This window comes from Nothobranchius furzeri, chromosome 2 (genome assembly GCF_043380555.1).
Source record: "Nothobranchius furzeri strain GRZ-AD chromosome 2, NfurGRZ-RIMD1, whole genome shotgun sequence".
NCBI lineage: Eukaryota > Metazoa > Chordata > Actinopteri > Cyprinodontiformes > Nothobranchiidae > Nothobranchius > Nothobranchius furzeri.
Genome location: NC_091742.1, coordinates 21572875 through 21589368, shown reverse-complemented (window position 1 = coordinate 21589368; position 16494 = coordinate 21572875). Strand labels below are relative to the sequence as shown.

At 44.2% G+C, this 16494-nt stretch overlaps 1 protein-coding gene across 2 annotated transcripts in view; it reads left to right on the top strand.

The window, feature by feature from the left end:
* Positions 1-361: 361 nt before the first annotated feature.
* runx2b (RUNX family transcription factor 2b) overlaps positions 362-16494 on the top strand; it is a 59752-nt gene continuing 43619 nt past the window's right edge. The window contains exons 1-2 of one of the 2 annotated variants that reach the window (XM_015948180.3): positions 362-945; positions 1163-1286. In XM_015948180.3, the coding sequence (XP_015803666.1) occupies positions 1229-1286 (58 nt within the window). In that variant the 5' untranslated portion in view covers positions 362-945; positions 1163-1228. The remainder of the gene's footprint in view (positions 946-1162; positions 1287-16494) is intronic. The other variant, XM_015948178.3, reaches the window with a different exon arrangement.

Genomic DNA, 16494 nt, shown 5'->3' with positions numbered 1-16494 from the left:
GGCATCTCGTTCTCTACGGAGACAGGTGGCTGCGATCTATAAACTTTTACGGGAATCACACACCCCACTTTGGGAGCCAATAAAAGCTCAAAACACAGGCTTGGTTATGCACGTGCACACGCACAAACAGAGCTATTAGAGCACGACACAATAGCATGACTACTGTCTGTGGCGGAGCAACATGGGAGTCCATTCAGGCCACTCTGTAAATAAGCCAAGTGTCACACCACCTGCTTTCCCCTCGCTTGCATCCAGGTTCCTTTTCCTCATTCTCTTACACAGACACACACTCTTAGTCGCACACACACACACACACCCAGCCAGCCAGCCATTCGCTCTTCACTCACACCCTCAAATCTTACCAAGCTCAGCTCTCCCTGCTCAAAGGCAGACAGGAGCAGCAGCGGCAGCCTGTTAAAGGAGTTGAGGAGAGTCACAGAGAGGCAGAGAAGAAGGGAGGGGAATGAATGAGTGAAGGGAGCGCTGGGCAGAGAGAGCACTGTTCCCCATATGCTGAAGGGGAGCACGGGCGGTTGAACAAGCAGCCCCCTGCTGAAGTTTCCTGACTCATGGGAGCGTCAGACCCACCAGTCCCGAGAGAGAGAGAGAGAGAGAGCCTGGAAACGCTGCCGAATCAAGCGTGAAGGAGGAGAGAGAAAACTCAGAGGGAAGAGAGCCACAACGGTAGGCTGTCCCACTCGGCTTCAGAGGCGTGATGACGTTGAGGGGCATGTGACCCAGGGTCTCCAGTGACGGTGCATGGAGGGCAGGAAAGAGACGAGTTTTAAAGCTGGTGCCTTTTGGGTTGTGTGAGGGCTCTGCTCGCCTCCCAAACAACCACAGAACCACAGACGTGCGGCTCGGGGTTGGTGTTTGAGGGCGACCCGGAGTGTAAATGGTTAATCGTCGCGGGCCAGCACCAGTCACAAGGACGGCGCTAAGCGAGTAAGTACGTTCCAACCACACTGGCCAAGCAAGCGGCTCCAACACCATCTGATGTGTCCGCAAAGGCGATATTTGCCTCTGCAATTTTTTTTTTCTATAAACCAAACCTGGTTGTTACTTGTGGTCATCCAAATAGTTGATATGTAGAAGCATGTCTTGTGGATGGCTTTTCCATTTTTTTCCCTTCTTCATGACACGCTGCATGCTCTTGGTTTAGGACGTGTCAAGGGTCACAGAAACCACAGAGGAACAAAAGTGGGGCTTGCTGGAACCAGAGGCAGCTATGGCATCTAACAGCCTTTTCAGCACAGTGACAACCTGTCAGCAAAACTTCTTCTGGGGTGAGTACCACTTGGCCGATTGCTGAACTGAGTCAGAGGGCACAGGTCACGTGAAGGACGCGCTGGGATGCTGATGCGTTTGTGTAAAACCAATTAAGATCTCGGATCAGATTGAAGGTTTTGGGTTCGGATAGGGATCAGCTAAGGTCGCCGCAAGGCACTTGTGTTGGAAGATGGACCCACCTATCATCAAAACTATTCGTGGAGCACCAACTCCCCCCAGAAACTTGGAAGAAGAAAAAAATCGACACTATAAGATTTACTCTATGTGATGTTTATAAATCTCCCTGAAGGAGGGAGACCTTCTGTTTGTGCAACGCTCTCCACGATTTAGAAAGTCATGGCGTTGCGGAACCAAAAACAAAAAGCAGGGGCGAGATTTCTGACAGACGTAAACAGTCGCCACAGAAGATAGTTTACAGTTGAGCATTGAAACAAGATGTGGAGATCTACTGGGCTGTGTGTATGTGTGTGTGTGTGTGTGCGTGTGTGTGTGTTTGGTGTCTCGGTTGTGAAAACAGTAGATGTATCTATCGATTAGTTTGCCAAGAGAAATCTATAATCGTTTCCTAAAATTGTACGATCGCACGCCGCTGTCATTAATTAATCGGTTGGAGTCTCCACCGCCGCCGGGGCTCGCGTAATCGGCTGACATAAATTTAGATTGAGTAAGAAGCTGATCCGTGTCGAAGGATTTAAATTTACAACAGTCACTTTATTTTGATTTATGGCTTCTGCACATGTAATTGGAAACACAAGAGGTGTTTTTTCATTGGATTTTTTTCCCACAGAAATGTCATTTGCTGTATATTTATATATATGAAATATATAAGTGACTTTATTTGAACAGTAGCAGTGAACAATTAATGGTTTAAACTACCTGTGAAGACCAACAAGAGTCCTGTTTTCTATTGTGACAGCAAATTCCCACTCCAGATGTAAAATAAATGATTTTTTAGCTTTACCACGTGAACTTTTCTCCCCCCTAATTCAAACATTTACCCTTTTCACACATGAAATAGACAGGCTTGGTTTAATCTAACATCCGTGTCCTCTTCCTCCCTTTACTCTCTGCTCCTCTTGTCTAAATCAAACCTTTAAAAGACTTTTTTTTTCTTGAAAAGCAGTTCACTTCGTGGTCCGACTCAGCCTCTCCGGGTGGCTCCTGCTCCTGCAGGAGCTCTAAAAGCCGCGGAGAAAGTGAGCGATCTCTAACAATCACCACCACCTATTAGCACCTTAACCCCTTGACCTCTCGGTGAGTCTCGGGGGTCCCGAGAGGACGAGAGGAGAGGAGCGGCGTGTCAGGAAATTAAAAGCTTTGTGGAGTTTAAAGCAGACAGCGAGAGTGGAAGAGCAGGTTTACACGGACGTTCGGGATTTTAACCACCAGCCAGTGCCTTCACCGTGTTGATGGATGACACCTTAGTGACCCGTTTGTGGACATCTGAGCTGTGAATTTGTCAGCACGACCAGTTTAAGCAAAAATATTTTTGTCAACTGTCAGAATTTATATTATGAGAAGATTTTAAAGGTATAAAAATGTTTTAATGGTTGAAAAGTTCAGAAATTCCCTTATTTTAAATAAAAATAGAATTTTCTTCATGTCCCATTTTGATCCACCCCCTTAGATACTTCTGTTAAAGTCTGATTACTTCACTCTGTATATTTGTTTTTATTTGGGACATTTTCAATGCCGGACTCAATAATAAATTGATTTTGACTCAAGGGAGCAGGCACACATTTCTAATTGAGAAAAGAGAGGGCTCATTAAAATTTGCCTTGGCATTTACGCCAGCCACTTTTCATTAAAACGCTCCGAATACATCTTTTTTTTTTTCTTTTATATATCCACTCATTCTGGCAGATCAGATGGGAGAGGACAGAATAATCTACAACATGTGTGGCACCCACTCAACCACCGTGCCTCTCCGGAACATTTATGTGCCTTTTTCCCTCTCTCTCTTCCCCTAATTACATATAGACAATTAAGTCATGGCAGCAATTATCGTTTAATAAAGTCACGCACAAACAGTAAAAAACAAAAAAAATGCTTAAAAGGAAAAGTTCAAATCAAAAGGGCGATGTGGGTGAATATCTCTGGACTCCGGGCGGAAAACTCTCCCCCCCAAAAAGAAAATCTTCGATAATTTGCAGGGAAACCATATATGCGTTTGAGAAAGGCAGCTTCTGTTGCATAAGTGTTGCCTTAGATCTAACCACAGGCCTGCTTCTTGGAGACATCTTAAAAGTGAACCAGACATCGTCCCTCTGCTCTCCTCACCCCCCCTCACATCCCTCACCCTCAGTCAGCCAACACGAGAGACGTGAAGCCCGCTCATCAATAGGTCATTTGAAAATGCCGGAGGGGAAAAATCGGAGCCATTCACTGGCTGCTACTGTGCAGGGAAGACTCTTCCCTCATTTCGTGGGCTCAAAGGAACTTTATTTAGCTTTGCTTAATTGTACCTCTGAGGCAAACGTGCTGTTTAATCCCAACGGGGTCGGTCTGACGGAGGAAAACGGGGCAGTTTGTGTTTGTGGTTATTAGTGACTCCAGAGGGTAATCAGAGAGCTTTGGAGTGCTAATGTGATCATAGTTTAATCAAAGATGGATTAATCTGAGTGTAATGTAGAAACGGGAGGCTGGTGGTGGCCAAAACAGGAACTCCACTCAGTGCTTACAGTCTGGATGAGAGTGTCAGGGGAAAATACAGATTTAAGAGGAAGCTTTTTTTGTCATTTCTATTATTTAGAAACAAACAAATGTGGATAAAGACAGAAGTCACAAGCCTGATTTTATTATGCCAATAAAAACTAAAGAAAGTTTGGAATCTGACCCTAAAATATTGGTTCGTGGACTGTTTTTGGCCCATTTTCTGTCAGGATGGAAGCTGTACTGTAGAAGTATGTCTGTGAAGGTTCTCAGTCATCCAGGTCATTGTAGTCTAATGAGCTTGAAAGAAAAGCGTCTGGACTTCTTTGAGTTGCTTGAAGACGTTTCACCTCTCATCTGAGAGGCTTCTTCAGTTCTGAGGTCAAATGGTGGAGAGTCCCAGATTTAAACGCAGTGGGAGTTTCCCCCCGAAGAGGGAACAAAAGACCCCCTGATGATCTTCTATGAGCCAAGGTGTGAGGGTGTGTGTGTACTGTAGATCCAAACAAGATGACACTAATACTTATGACATGAAGCCTGCAACAACCAGAGATCCTGGTGTATTTTCCTGCCTTTTATCCCAGCATGCACTGCTGCAGCAGAAGCAGTTACAGCATTATAAAAGAACGATTGCTTGCATCTTTAGTTTTTAATCATTTTTCATGAATTGGTGAAAATAAACTCAACCCTTTCACATATCTATGATTTTTTTTTAATTATTTCAAGGTCACTTGGTGCTAATGCCTTAACCGCTGGAGCTTTTAATGCAGCGCTGTGCTATTTTAACACTTAACAAGATCCTCATCCCACTACCGTAGCATCATGCTGGGCGAATTACCGTTATCCGATATAAGCCCTCAGAGAGGAAGTAACTACCTAACACTTTGAAAATTGGTCTATCTTGGAACCGGTTCAGTCTATCGAAACACTACCTAGCTCTTCTCTCCCTTTAATCTTGCTAGATTTTAGTTATTAGCGTCAGAGCATGTCTTTGAGGAGAGCCTGATATAGCGATCTCAAACCACAGGAAAGCAGAACATCCCCGTTTCCTCAGCAAAAAAAACGACACGCAGCCGTGTTTCTGTCAGGAGGAAATATAGGGTGTTGAGCCGCCCTCGTGTTTGGGGTTTTAGCTCGTAACGACGTGAGTGAGAATGTGGCCGCCACACAAGGACGTATCTGTTCTGCTCCTCTCTGGAGCCAAAAGGGGCCGAGTTATTTTTTACCTTGTTTAGTTTAATCTGGAAAGGAATGTGGGATCCTCTGACACTCACTCACAGCAAATAGTAAGAAATATAAAAGACGTTCTGATTTTAGATGATTAAATTGTATAAAATTCAGACTTATTCTGAAAGAGAAACTGGACATCTGTGGAAAGTGTGGGAAAATTAATGTAATAATTTTAGACGGTGATTTGGGATAAGACAGAGGAGTTTCTGGTAAAGTGTGTGTTTGTGTGTGAAGGTGTCTGTGACAGGAAGATCTGTCCACTTGATTAATGCTCTCACTCAAACTGGCACCTGGAACCAATCCCCCCCTCCCTCCCCCCGCCCTCCTCTTTTCTTACCGCCCCCATGTGCACGGCATGTTTATGTGTGTGCATTCCCCGTACGGTGCAGCTGAGGGTGGGTGTGGAGGAGCAGGAGGCACAGATGGGACTGGGGGCAGCGGAAGAAAAGGAAGGTGTGTGCAGGGGAGGGAACAATAGGTGGACACGCAGCAGAGGGTATGGGGTGTCATTAATAGCACACAGGCCCCATCTCCTAATTTGCTCGAATTACCGGCCCACGCATGGGGCCCCCCGCCTCGCCCCGCCCCTACCAGCGCTGAGGTGTGAACACAACAGATCAAACACACCTGAATATCAGAGAGCCCACCCACCCGTCTACACCCACACCAGCCCTTAATGGTGCAGCTAAATATGGTCGTGTGTGGAGGGGGGGGGGTCTTCTTTCATGTTAAAGCTACATATTTATTAGCTAACATGAAAGAGTTTTTTTCTAACTAAACTGATTATTTCCTCCTATACGGCACCATAAGAGTGGTCTTTTCCTGTCTCCTTTGCTTTGCGTACTCCTTTAGCCTTCTCCTCCCACCCACGCGTTCAGGAAAAGGCTGATGACAAACGCGATGGGGCGGTGATGCTTTCGGTCACCACAATAATCAGAGTCACCAGCGCCACACCACCTGTGGCACGCAAACAAGCCAGCATGGAGATTCATTCAACATGCGTTCAGAGACACTGAAATGAAATACACCCCAGAGACACAAAAAGGGGGCAGGGGCAGTGTGTGGAGGTGTGTTTAGTGGGATGCTTAGTCTTTGATCTTTGAATGGTGCGTGTAGCTGATATTGACAAGTCTCTGGAGAGAGGAGCCGGGAAAGGTAGCTCTCATTTGTAAAGTGGCCTCCAGAAAGGCAAGGAAAAAATACTTTTGAGGGAAAAAAAGCTTTTGATAGATGTGATGATAAATGAAGAGTCAAGGTTTTTATTTCATCAAAGGAAATGTATTAAAGACACTTTAGATGAAAGTCTCTGCAGTAGAAGTACGACAACTAAAACTCTTCACTTACGTTCTAGTCATTCATTTTTATTATGCATATCAGTATTTAAAATAATATCTGACTGGTCACAAATTTGGCTTAAATAATTCAAAGATGGCGGCTGTTTACGCTCTACCATTTACAAAAGGTTACAAATGCACAGCTAGCTTGTTTGTTGCTAGTTGTCCATGTTAGCTTGAACAATATTAAAGGAATATTTCCAGCACTTTAAAATGTAGTTTTCTGTTCAAGAGTTATAATTATTATCTTACCCCGAACAACCTCTAGTTGGGAAAGTAAAGTTAGCATCTAATAGTGAGAAGCTAATAGCTCGCCCAAAATGCAGCTAACACCAATGTGTAAATGTAGTACTTCCTGTTCAACCAAGGGTCAAATCTAATGAGAATTTGTGGACATTTTCCATCCATTTTCTGTCAATGTTTGGTTTTAGGAATCATGAATCTATTTAAGCCATTCCCATTTGTGACATCACAATTAGCACCCCCCCCCCCAACCCCCCACCCCACTTCCAACCAACCACCACCACCACCACTACCACCACCTCTCCAGGCTGGAGGAAGTGTGTCTCTACTCTGGGGCGACGGTGGCACAGGAGTTCAGTGCTCGCCCCGTAATAGGAAGGTTGCAGGTTCGAGCCTCGCTCAGTCTGTCGCTGTCGTTGTGTCCTTGGGCAAGACACTTAACCCACTTTGCCTGCTGGTGGTGGTCGGAGGGACCGGCGGCGCCTGTGCTCGGCAGCCTCGCCTCTGTCAGTGCGCCCCAGGTCAGCTGTGGCTACATGTAGCTCATCACCACCAGTGTGTGATGGGTGAATGACTGGTGTTGTTGTAAAGCGCCTTCCTGGACTCTAGAAGGCGCTATATCAAATACAGGACATTTCACCATTTTTTTTTTACCATTTACCATTTACTCCAAGCCTCTCCAAGATATTAGAGCCTCTCAGCTTATAGCAGCCTTTCAGGGGATGGGTGGTTGTGGCAAGCACCAGCTTTTTCTTTTAAAGTGACAGAGCCCCTGAAACAGCTCATTCTGGAAGGTACTAAAATGTCAGGGAAAAAACTACTGAAATCACTTCATGAGGGAGGGATTTAGAGCATAAACACTTTTTTTTACTGACTGTAGAACAATTATAACTTAAGAAATAAATCACACTATGTCCCCTCTAGAAGGCAGATACACCCTTTGGTCTTGGCTTTGCTCGGACTAGCGTTCAGCTCATCAATCCTCTAGCATGTAACTAAAACTGAAGCCCTTTAGGAAGTTACAGACATTTGGTGAGATGATTATTGTTTATAACTTTACGTACTGCAATCAGACAAATACATTGTTTTATTTTTTGATGTAAAGTCATGTGACTTAAAAATGCCAAAATACAAATAATGTGTTTCCTGTTATTATCCTTATATACCTCACCATGGGAATCTTCCTTCTGTGAATCCTAAAGGAGATTTGAATAAAGTCACAGCACTTACTTTACTTTGTCACAACTTTGTTGAAGTCTGCACAGATTTTGCTTTTGGGAGAAAACAAAAGTTCTGAATTTCTGCCTGAACAGCAATGAACTTCCCGCGTTACACTCTACATGTTTGAAAGCATTTCCCTCTCACTGATGTCTTTTTAAGAACTTTTATTTTTCCTGTTGATCCCTGAGCTGTTCCAGTTTACACACAATCCAGTCGCACCGCTGCGACAAGCAGCTCAGGCTGATCAAAGTGGAAATACGTGGGTTATCGTGTGATCTCTGCTGGAGCAGGTTTTCAGTCAGGATCTGAATGCCGTCACTCACACAGACAGCTGCTCGCTCGTACAGTCCTCTGTTGCTGTTGTTTTATTTATTTATTTATTTATTTATTTTGTCGTAGCAGTTTAAAGTTTTCGTCAATTGCTACTCTGTTCATTTTATTTCATGTTTTACCCCAAAGGAAACAGCCCCCCCCCCCCCCCCCAGTTTTGGACATAGACAGGTCTTTTCCACTCCCCCCACCCCCCTCCTCCCAACCCCGATGCTGAATGAGCAGCGGAGGATCCCAGAGGAGCAGGAATATTTTATTAGAGTGATATTTTGAAAGCTCCTCTCCTCCTCCTGTCTTTCTTCCTCTTTCGTGATAGAATCTTAGATGTGTGTGTGTGTGTGTGTGTGTGTGTGTGTGTGTGTGTGTGTGTGTGTGTGTGTGTGTGTGTGTGTGTGTGTGTGTGTGTGTGTGTGTGTGACTGAAAACAGCTCACGCAGAGCAGAGATGATTCAAAGTTACAGCTAAATGAAAGGCTGCAAACTCCGGTCTTTTGAATTGCATTGTTTTCTTTTTATTCCTGCTTGGGAGGAGGATTACTGGAAAAGGGAAAAAAAAAAGAGGCCAGTAGGGACAGAAAGCGAGTAGTTTGGTCTCTGGAGAGGATTACTCTCAACACAAACAAAAATAGCAGTCAGATTTTGCTGACAAACACTTTTTAATGCATGGGTGTCTCTTTTCCTGAAGTTTTGATCATTAAGTTTTCCTATGTGTGAGAAAACTGGCGTTTCAAAAATGTTGTTTCTGTATGATATTTGAGGCAAACAGGGCGACGAGGAACATCAGAGTGAAGCTGAATCTATAAAATCCTTAAAGAGATACTTTTGGATGATTTTGAAGTGTGCTTCTGTGTAAAAGTTATAAATACTTTATTATATGAAAATAATTACCTCTGGTGTGAGAAAAAGAGTTTACGTCCTACATAACTCATGAGCTAACGGCTAGTCTGACAGGACCCATTTAATTTAATCTCTGCTGTCTTAAAACAGCTACAGTTTTGTGAACATTATTTAATTACCCTTCTCATGTAATTAAATTTGACTTGTATGGTTGATTCATTTGATTATTTGCTGATTATTTGCAAGTGTAAATGTCACCAGCAGCAACAAAATACATTTTTCTTGGCCAGGGCTGCTTGTGTAAATAAAAACTACCTATATTGCAAAATATTTAAATTGTTCACAAACTTCATCTACAGTGCAAAACATAAAATGTTGAATTAACTTTACCAAGTTATTAGGGATGAGTGAGTACACCACTATCTGTATCTGTATCTGCATCTGTTCAACCATCTAAATTATCTGTCTCCATGTCTGTACTCGGAGTGGGCGTGGCCTAACCCGGAAATGGGTGTAGTTTAACCAATATGTTATTTTAAGTCTGATCAGAAGTTGCTATGTGTATTGTTTATTTGAAAACTATTTACAGAGCAGCCTCAGAGTTGAGATTAAATGTTTTTGATCACAATAGTAAAGAAACTATTACAGAACAAGTTTTTTAATAAAATCAGAACATTAATATTTAAGTGCATTAATTAAGAGAGAGAGAGAGAGAGAGAGAGAGAGAGAGAGAGAGAGAGAGAGAGAGAGAGAGAGAGAGAGAGAGAGAGAGAGAGAGAGAGAGGTCTTTTCTATAGCACCTCTCAAGATAAAAATCACAAGGCGCTTCACAAAAACAAAACATGTAAAATAGAAAAAAGAATTTAGAGAATGATTAAAATATATTTAAAATGAGCAAAAAATAGACAATTGTGATTAAAAAACGTAAAGAAAGAGAGAGAGTGGGAAAGAGGGAGTGGATCCTGAGGAAGAGGAGAGAGAGAGGAAAAAAACCCCGACCGGAGCGAAGGCAGTGACTGACGCAGCACGAGCCGTTTTCAGCTCTGTCTTTTCAAATATGCACCACGTACGTTACGAAAAAAGTAACTTTAAATATATTTTAAGTAACTTTAAAAAGAGGCAAACTGAAGAAAACCTAGGGAGTACTGAAGAAACGTGAACAACAGTGAAGCAAGCACAGAGCGATCCGTTACTGTGTGTGTGTGTGTGTGTGTGTGTGTGTGTGTGTGTGTGTGTGTGTGTGTGTGTGTGTGTGTGTGTGTGTGGATGGACCGGACGTGGACTGAGCTCCCGGTGCAGAGTTTTGTGTGTAGGGAGGGGCGGGCGCTCTATTTGACTGGCCAATCACAGAGCATGAAGACAGTCAGTTACCCAATGAGGATTTTCCTCCAGCACGATTACAGATATTTACGAGTTTTACTCGTTTCATGCTCGTACTCGTCAAAAATGCTTTATCCGTACCGGATACACGTCTGAATGAGCATCTGGCTCATCCCTACAAGTTATATCAATTTGTTCCACTAAACCTAGTTGCTTAAATGTACATTTTTATGTTAAAACTAAATGTATATTTCTCTTTAAGTTTGAGCAACTAGGTTTAGTCGAACCAGTTGACATTAACTTGTCGATAACAAATGAGTAAATACAACATTCTGTTTGTTACAGTGTGCATTCAGTTAGCAAAAATGATCACTGTAGTGCATCTCTGAGGGAATATGAGAATGAAGCCCTTTGTACGAGACACACTGCCGGCAAACTGGCATTATTTTAACCCAACTGTGTGTCTTATGTGAGCGAATTTTGCAGCATTCGTTCTGCCTCGCTTGGAGTAAGATTGCAGTAACTGTCTGTCTTTATGCCTTGGCGTGACAGAGGGAGGTGTCGCAACGATGTGGGGAGTTAATGCAACTTAATTAAAAATGAAAGCAAACACGGGCCGTAAGTTTTGCTTTTTGAACAAAATCAGCTGAGAGGGCAAACTGGAGCGCTGCAAACTTAACCGTCGCAACTTCAATCGCAATAAAAAGCAACTTATGTCCAAGATAAGCAGAAGTCCGCGGCAGCGCGGGGACCGCCCCCGTACCCTCGCCATCACCTAGTCTTTTATAAAAAGGACACGATTGCGCCACAGTACCACCATGGTCTGACCACTTAAAAACGACCTGAGGCTCCCTGATGCCGCCGCGGCGTTGTAGCAAGCTCGTGGCATTGTTTTGTAAAAACGGCTTAAGATGTTTTTATATGCTGGTAGTGATATTTATGATTCTAAATAACTGTAAACATTACAAAAACATGACTGTTTAATATTTACATCATGAAAATTGGAGATGTTTCAATTGACTTTTATCTTGGCTGAACTCGGACCAGCTGTTTGTTCGTGAGTCTAGAAGGACGTAAACTCTATTTCTCTAAACAGAGGCCATTCAGGAAGCTATTTATTAAGCTCTTATTGTGGAGGTTTTGAAAGTGCTTGAATTTTTAATAAAGTGCCTGAAAGTGGTTATAGAACAATGACGCTGACTTTCACTCGAAAAGGAAGCGAAAGTTCTCAAAAGTGCTTGAATTAAGATTTTGAACTCGTACACAGAAAGTGGGGAGCTGATGCCTAACGCCATGAGTCTCTGGGTGGGGGACAACCTGGACAGGTCTCCAATCCATCACAGGGACACAAAGACAAACACATGCATTGGGAGAACATCTCATCTCCATGCTTTCAGAATTCAAACCAGCAACCTTCATGTTGCGAGGCAACAGTACTACCAAGTGTGCCAACGTGCAGCCCAATAAACAAAAACCCTCAAAAATCAACTTAAAAACAAACGTTTTTCCACATTTGCATTAAAATCCAAAAGGTTTATTTCGTAATCGCACACAGATAAACACTTTTCTCTTACGTGCGGCCAGACAGAAACACAATTCCTGCTGGACCTTCAGAAGCAGCAGAAACGGCCAAGTCGCTCCCGCTGGTAAACAAACAGTGCGATGCTGCTGGGAGTCTTCACAGGAGCCTCCAAATTATAGTCTGGTTAACCAAAAGTCTCAGAGTCAGTCCCTTTACTGCTACACACATATGCTGAGCGAACACACCCACACACACATATGCACACATGACCCGTGCACATGGAAGAGGCACACGTTAAACGCACTCATGCAGTCTGGTTGCAGGCGCTTTCCCGTGCCGGTCGACCTGAGCGTTGGAGGTTTTATAGACAGAGGAAAAAGACTGAGAGGGAAGCACACCCCAAGGGCCTGTAATAAATATTACCCAATCATCAGGCTCACAGTGTGAAGCTATTACTGATCAAAAAGAATCCCTTGCAATGTAAACAAGGTTTAATGTTTACAGCTATTTTCTGGTTTTCTTTACAGGGAGCGGTAGTGTGACCTGAGCACGGTTCATTTGGCAACACAACACGGATTTGTGGTTTTCTACTTGGTTCTGCAGGAATAAATGTCAAACTGTCCCTTTTTTTATTTATTTATGTTAATTTTTTTGATAGCCATCCCTCACTGGAAGCAGGTTGGATTGTTTAGAGCTTCTTTAATTGTCTGTAAATGCGTTCTGCAACTACTGGGGACAGCTTTTGGTCTCTTGAGAACGCCCGAACAGAGCAGAGTGATCTACGACGCCATAAAAGCCAGTTAAAATATTTAAGATGATCAGCTCTCGCAAAATGATTTCTCCATAAATCTCGCGCTCCCAGAGAGTGTTTTCCGAGAGGACAATTTAATTGTCAGCTAGAGACCACATCCCAACAACGGCGTTGCCAGAGAGGGATATTTAACGTGTGTGACGTTCGAATTCTGGGCTTTGCCATAATGCAACACCACAGAAGAGATTGTGTTAGAGAGGGACAGTGTTTCACAACATAATTAATGTTCCTCATGGGACACAGAAGTTGATGAGATTCTCTTCAGGACCCAATTTAGACACTATAAAGCTGGCGTCATCTCAGCCTTGGCTAAGGGCAGGGCAGACGGAACGTGAAATCCCTAGCAGCCCCTGGAATAACTATGTATGGAAAAGACAGGATCAGAGGTCAAACGATTGGTCGATATTCATTTATCTCCCGGGAAAATCCCCTCAAACTTCAAGGATGTTTTCCTTCACTGACTGGGTGATTTTCCAATGATGTCTGTTGCTGATTTTATGTGAGGACATCTAAGGCTGGAGGCTATGAAAGTGAGCCCGCTCCACTTGTCATTTTTCCTCCACACGCCCACCTTGATGTGAGTCATTTTTGACCAGTCTGCTAATGGGCTCAGGGTAATTACAGGCTAAGGTTTAAGGCGAATGCCAATCTGTGAGAGCACTGCGTCAGTCATGACTTACTCAGCTTAACTCATTCAGCACACCGAGCCTCAGACACAGCCAGCGAAATGCTCCCTATATCTTCTCTGGGGCGTTTCGATGGTTTGGAACTGAAATCAGCATGTCAGACTAAAGGTTGCAGAGTTCAGGCTGGGTGTCGTTGACTCGCTTTGACCTGGACTGCCTGCGGGAAAAGGAGAACAAACACTCGGACGCTGTTGCTGGATGCACGTCTTGGCCGGTTTGGCTCGTCTGTTTATCTGATTGGCTGTTGCCACATTGCTGGACACGTTCGCTTGACATAATGACAGTTTTGGTGTTGATTACCTCCCAGAAATAACGCAGCAAAGGCCTCGTATTCTTCATGGGATTGCTTACAATAAAAGTCCATTCAGGATGCCCGAGCTGTGAAGTTGGCCAAGTAAAACAGATGGTAAATTTATTCAGACTTTAAATGCCCGGACTAAAAACGTACATGGGGCTGGTTTTACTTCATCTGTGGTTAAATGTTTATGTCTGTGTGCAATTGAGCATCCATGACAGAACACCCCCCTGTCAGTTCCTGCTCCATACCTCTTTACATCAGTTTGGGTCCAGAGCTCTTAGACATTCCTCCACTCTACCTCCATGTACATAAATATCCTTTCCTCCTGTCTCCTTCCTGTTCCTCCTTCATTCCAGGCCTTGCCTTCTCTTATGGTCTCCAAAACCCAGGAACTGGACGAGCGAGAGCCGATAGCTCCCCTGCGCGTGCTAGTCTGGGCTACTGCTTGCTTTCTCTTTGCCATGTAGTCACTCTATCTGTCTTTCCTGTGTCCTTAACTCACATAAATCATCTCTAGTCATCCTGCACGGGCACGGACGTCAGAAAGGAACACTCCTCTTTGAATCTGGTATTGGCTTTGTCTCGCATGATCTGCACAAGGCTAAGCGGTCTTGGACACATGAGAACAGCACGTCTTGCAGATGTACTATAAATATTTTGATATTAGTCGGCTAGTTTGCAGAGAGGAAGTAGACCAGTGAAATACACAGAGGAAGGGAAAAGTGTAAAGCAGAATGTCAGCCAAGCCCGAATGTCTGTATTGTCTTTAGCACCTGGAGAAGGTCTCGGTCCAAGAAAAACGCTCCATGCAGCGTTCCTGATCCCAGTTGTGGTCCAGTACACACTGTTTCCTTCAAACAACTGGTCTCCAAGGAGCTGGGGTCCTTGTTTGATTAATGGGACGATCGTACGTGATTGACTGACAGATGATTTGAAGGGAAACTTTCACAACTCTCGGGGCACCAAGGGACCGAGTCAAGGAAAGGCTGCAACGAGGAGTGTGTGATTGATTTAGCTGCTGAATTAAAGTGAAAGTCTAATAACAGGAGAGCTAATGATATAAAAGGCTGAAGGGTTGCCAACAATGCTTGGCAGATTTGAAAGATTTTGGTTACAATTCTGGAAAAAACAAACTGAAAAAACGCTTAGAAAAGCTTTTAAAAAACAACCCCGAACTCCTCGTTTGTCTCTGATCTCAGCCCCAGGCTCTGTCACCCTACACCACCAGCACACACTCAGAGAAAAGGCCGACCTGCACACTCCTGCACGAGCACAATGACAGCAGGTGGTGTGTGACACGTCAACGTGCAGTGGTTCGCTGGCAGAGAGAGTTCTCGACGCACATCTATCACTGGGACTCTTTAATGGCAGCCTTCATCACATACAGTATTACTGCCTCATTTTCTCCTCTCCGTCTTCCAGCCCGCAGAAGTCCCTTTTTTTGTTCCTATTTTTAAGTACAAGTGATCTCAATTAGGGACCTCCATGAAGGCTGTAGGCGGCAGACAGTCAGAGCAATAAGAGCAGGGAGGAAATTGTCTTCATACCCCTCCTCCCACCCACTCTTTCTACCCTCCTGCCACAAGCAGCGAGCAGCCGCCCCCTCTGTTCTCCATCTCGTTTCAAGTTGTTCTCTGCCTTTTCTAAAACAGAGCAAAAACCCCTCTGTAGGGGCACAGCCCTCCTCGAGTCCAACAGGACTCTCTGAAATTAGCGGCACACTCATACGAACACACACCGCAGAACGTGCCGTCCTGATCCTGATGGTGCATGGTGATGTCACCAGCTCAGTCGCAAACAGTTATTAAGGGCTTTGCTGTGATCTGGGATCAGTCTGTGGATGTGAGATGTCGATGAGGTCAGGGGGAGCAAAGCCGTTTCCCCATCGACGTCCTCCGTCCGGTTCTGCTGTAGCTTCAAGGCCCATGTGTGTTCTTGGAGCTGATTGGCCGGTGGACTGGATCTTTTGGATGATTTGCAGCCGAGCCTGGTGGGCTCAGTGATTAGTTAGCTGGCAGGCCGGTCCGGCTGGTCCACGGCCAAACATGGAAACATCCCGTTAGAGCTTAACCAGCCAGGGCCTCGTCACTGCGCTCCTCTAAAAGGCTATAATTAAGTGTCTTGAAAAATGCACCACAATGAAATGGATCCTTAAGCCTGGAGTTTTCCTCCTGAATGATGAAAGTGAGCTATGTGCTGTTGCAGCAAAGACAGAGTAAGGACGGCACTGCAGACAGGTCTAAGTTAAAGCAAAAATAGCTGATTGTTTCTACTTTACCTAAACATCTTTTGTTGTTCGCTCATTCTAATGACACTGTCCTTTTTGTTTGTCACGCATGTCGGTGACATGCTAAACCAGGGTATCACCCGGCTGCGACCGAATGTCTTGTGTTTCAAGAGTTTTAGAATTTCCTCATTTGATCGTGGACATGTGTAGAAAGCTGTAAAAGCTACAGCGTCTGCACTGGTGACCTGTCTCCAACTGGTCCCAAACACCTCTCGGTTTAGTTTCATGAATCTGAAAGTGCTGGAAATGTGAAACAACCTGAAAAATGAACGTTGTAATTTGTTATGTTGTGATTTATTGCAATACAAGTTTTTTGCACTACGTGACCCAGCCAGATATTTAAGTCTCCTAATGTAAGTACCAATTCTGTGTGATTCCTAAAGAAAATTGGCAGATTACTTGATGTTTCATCACCAACAGTTGCTGAGAGATGG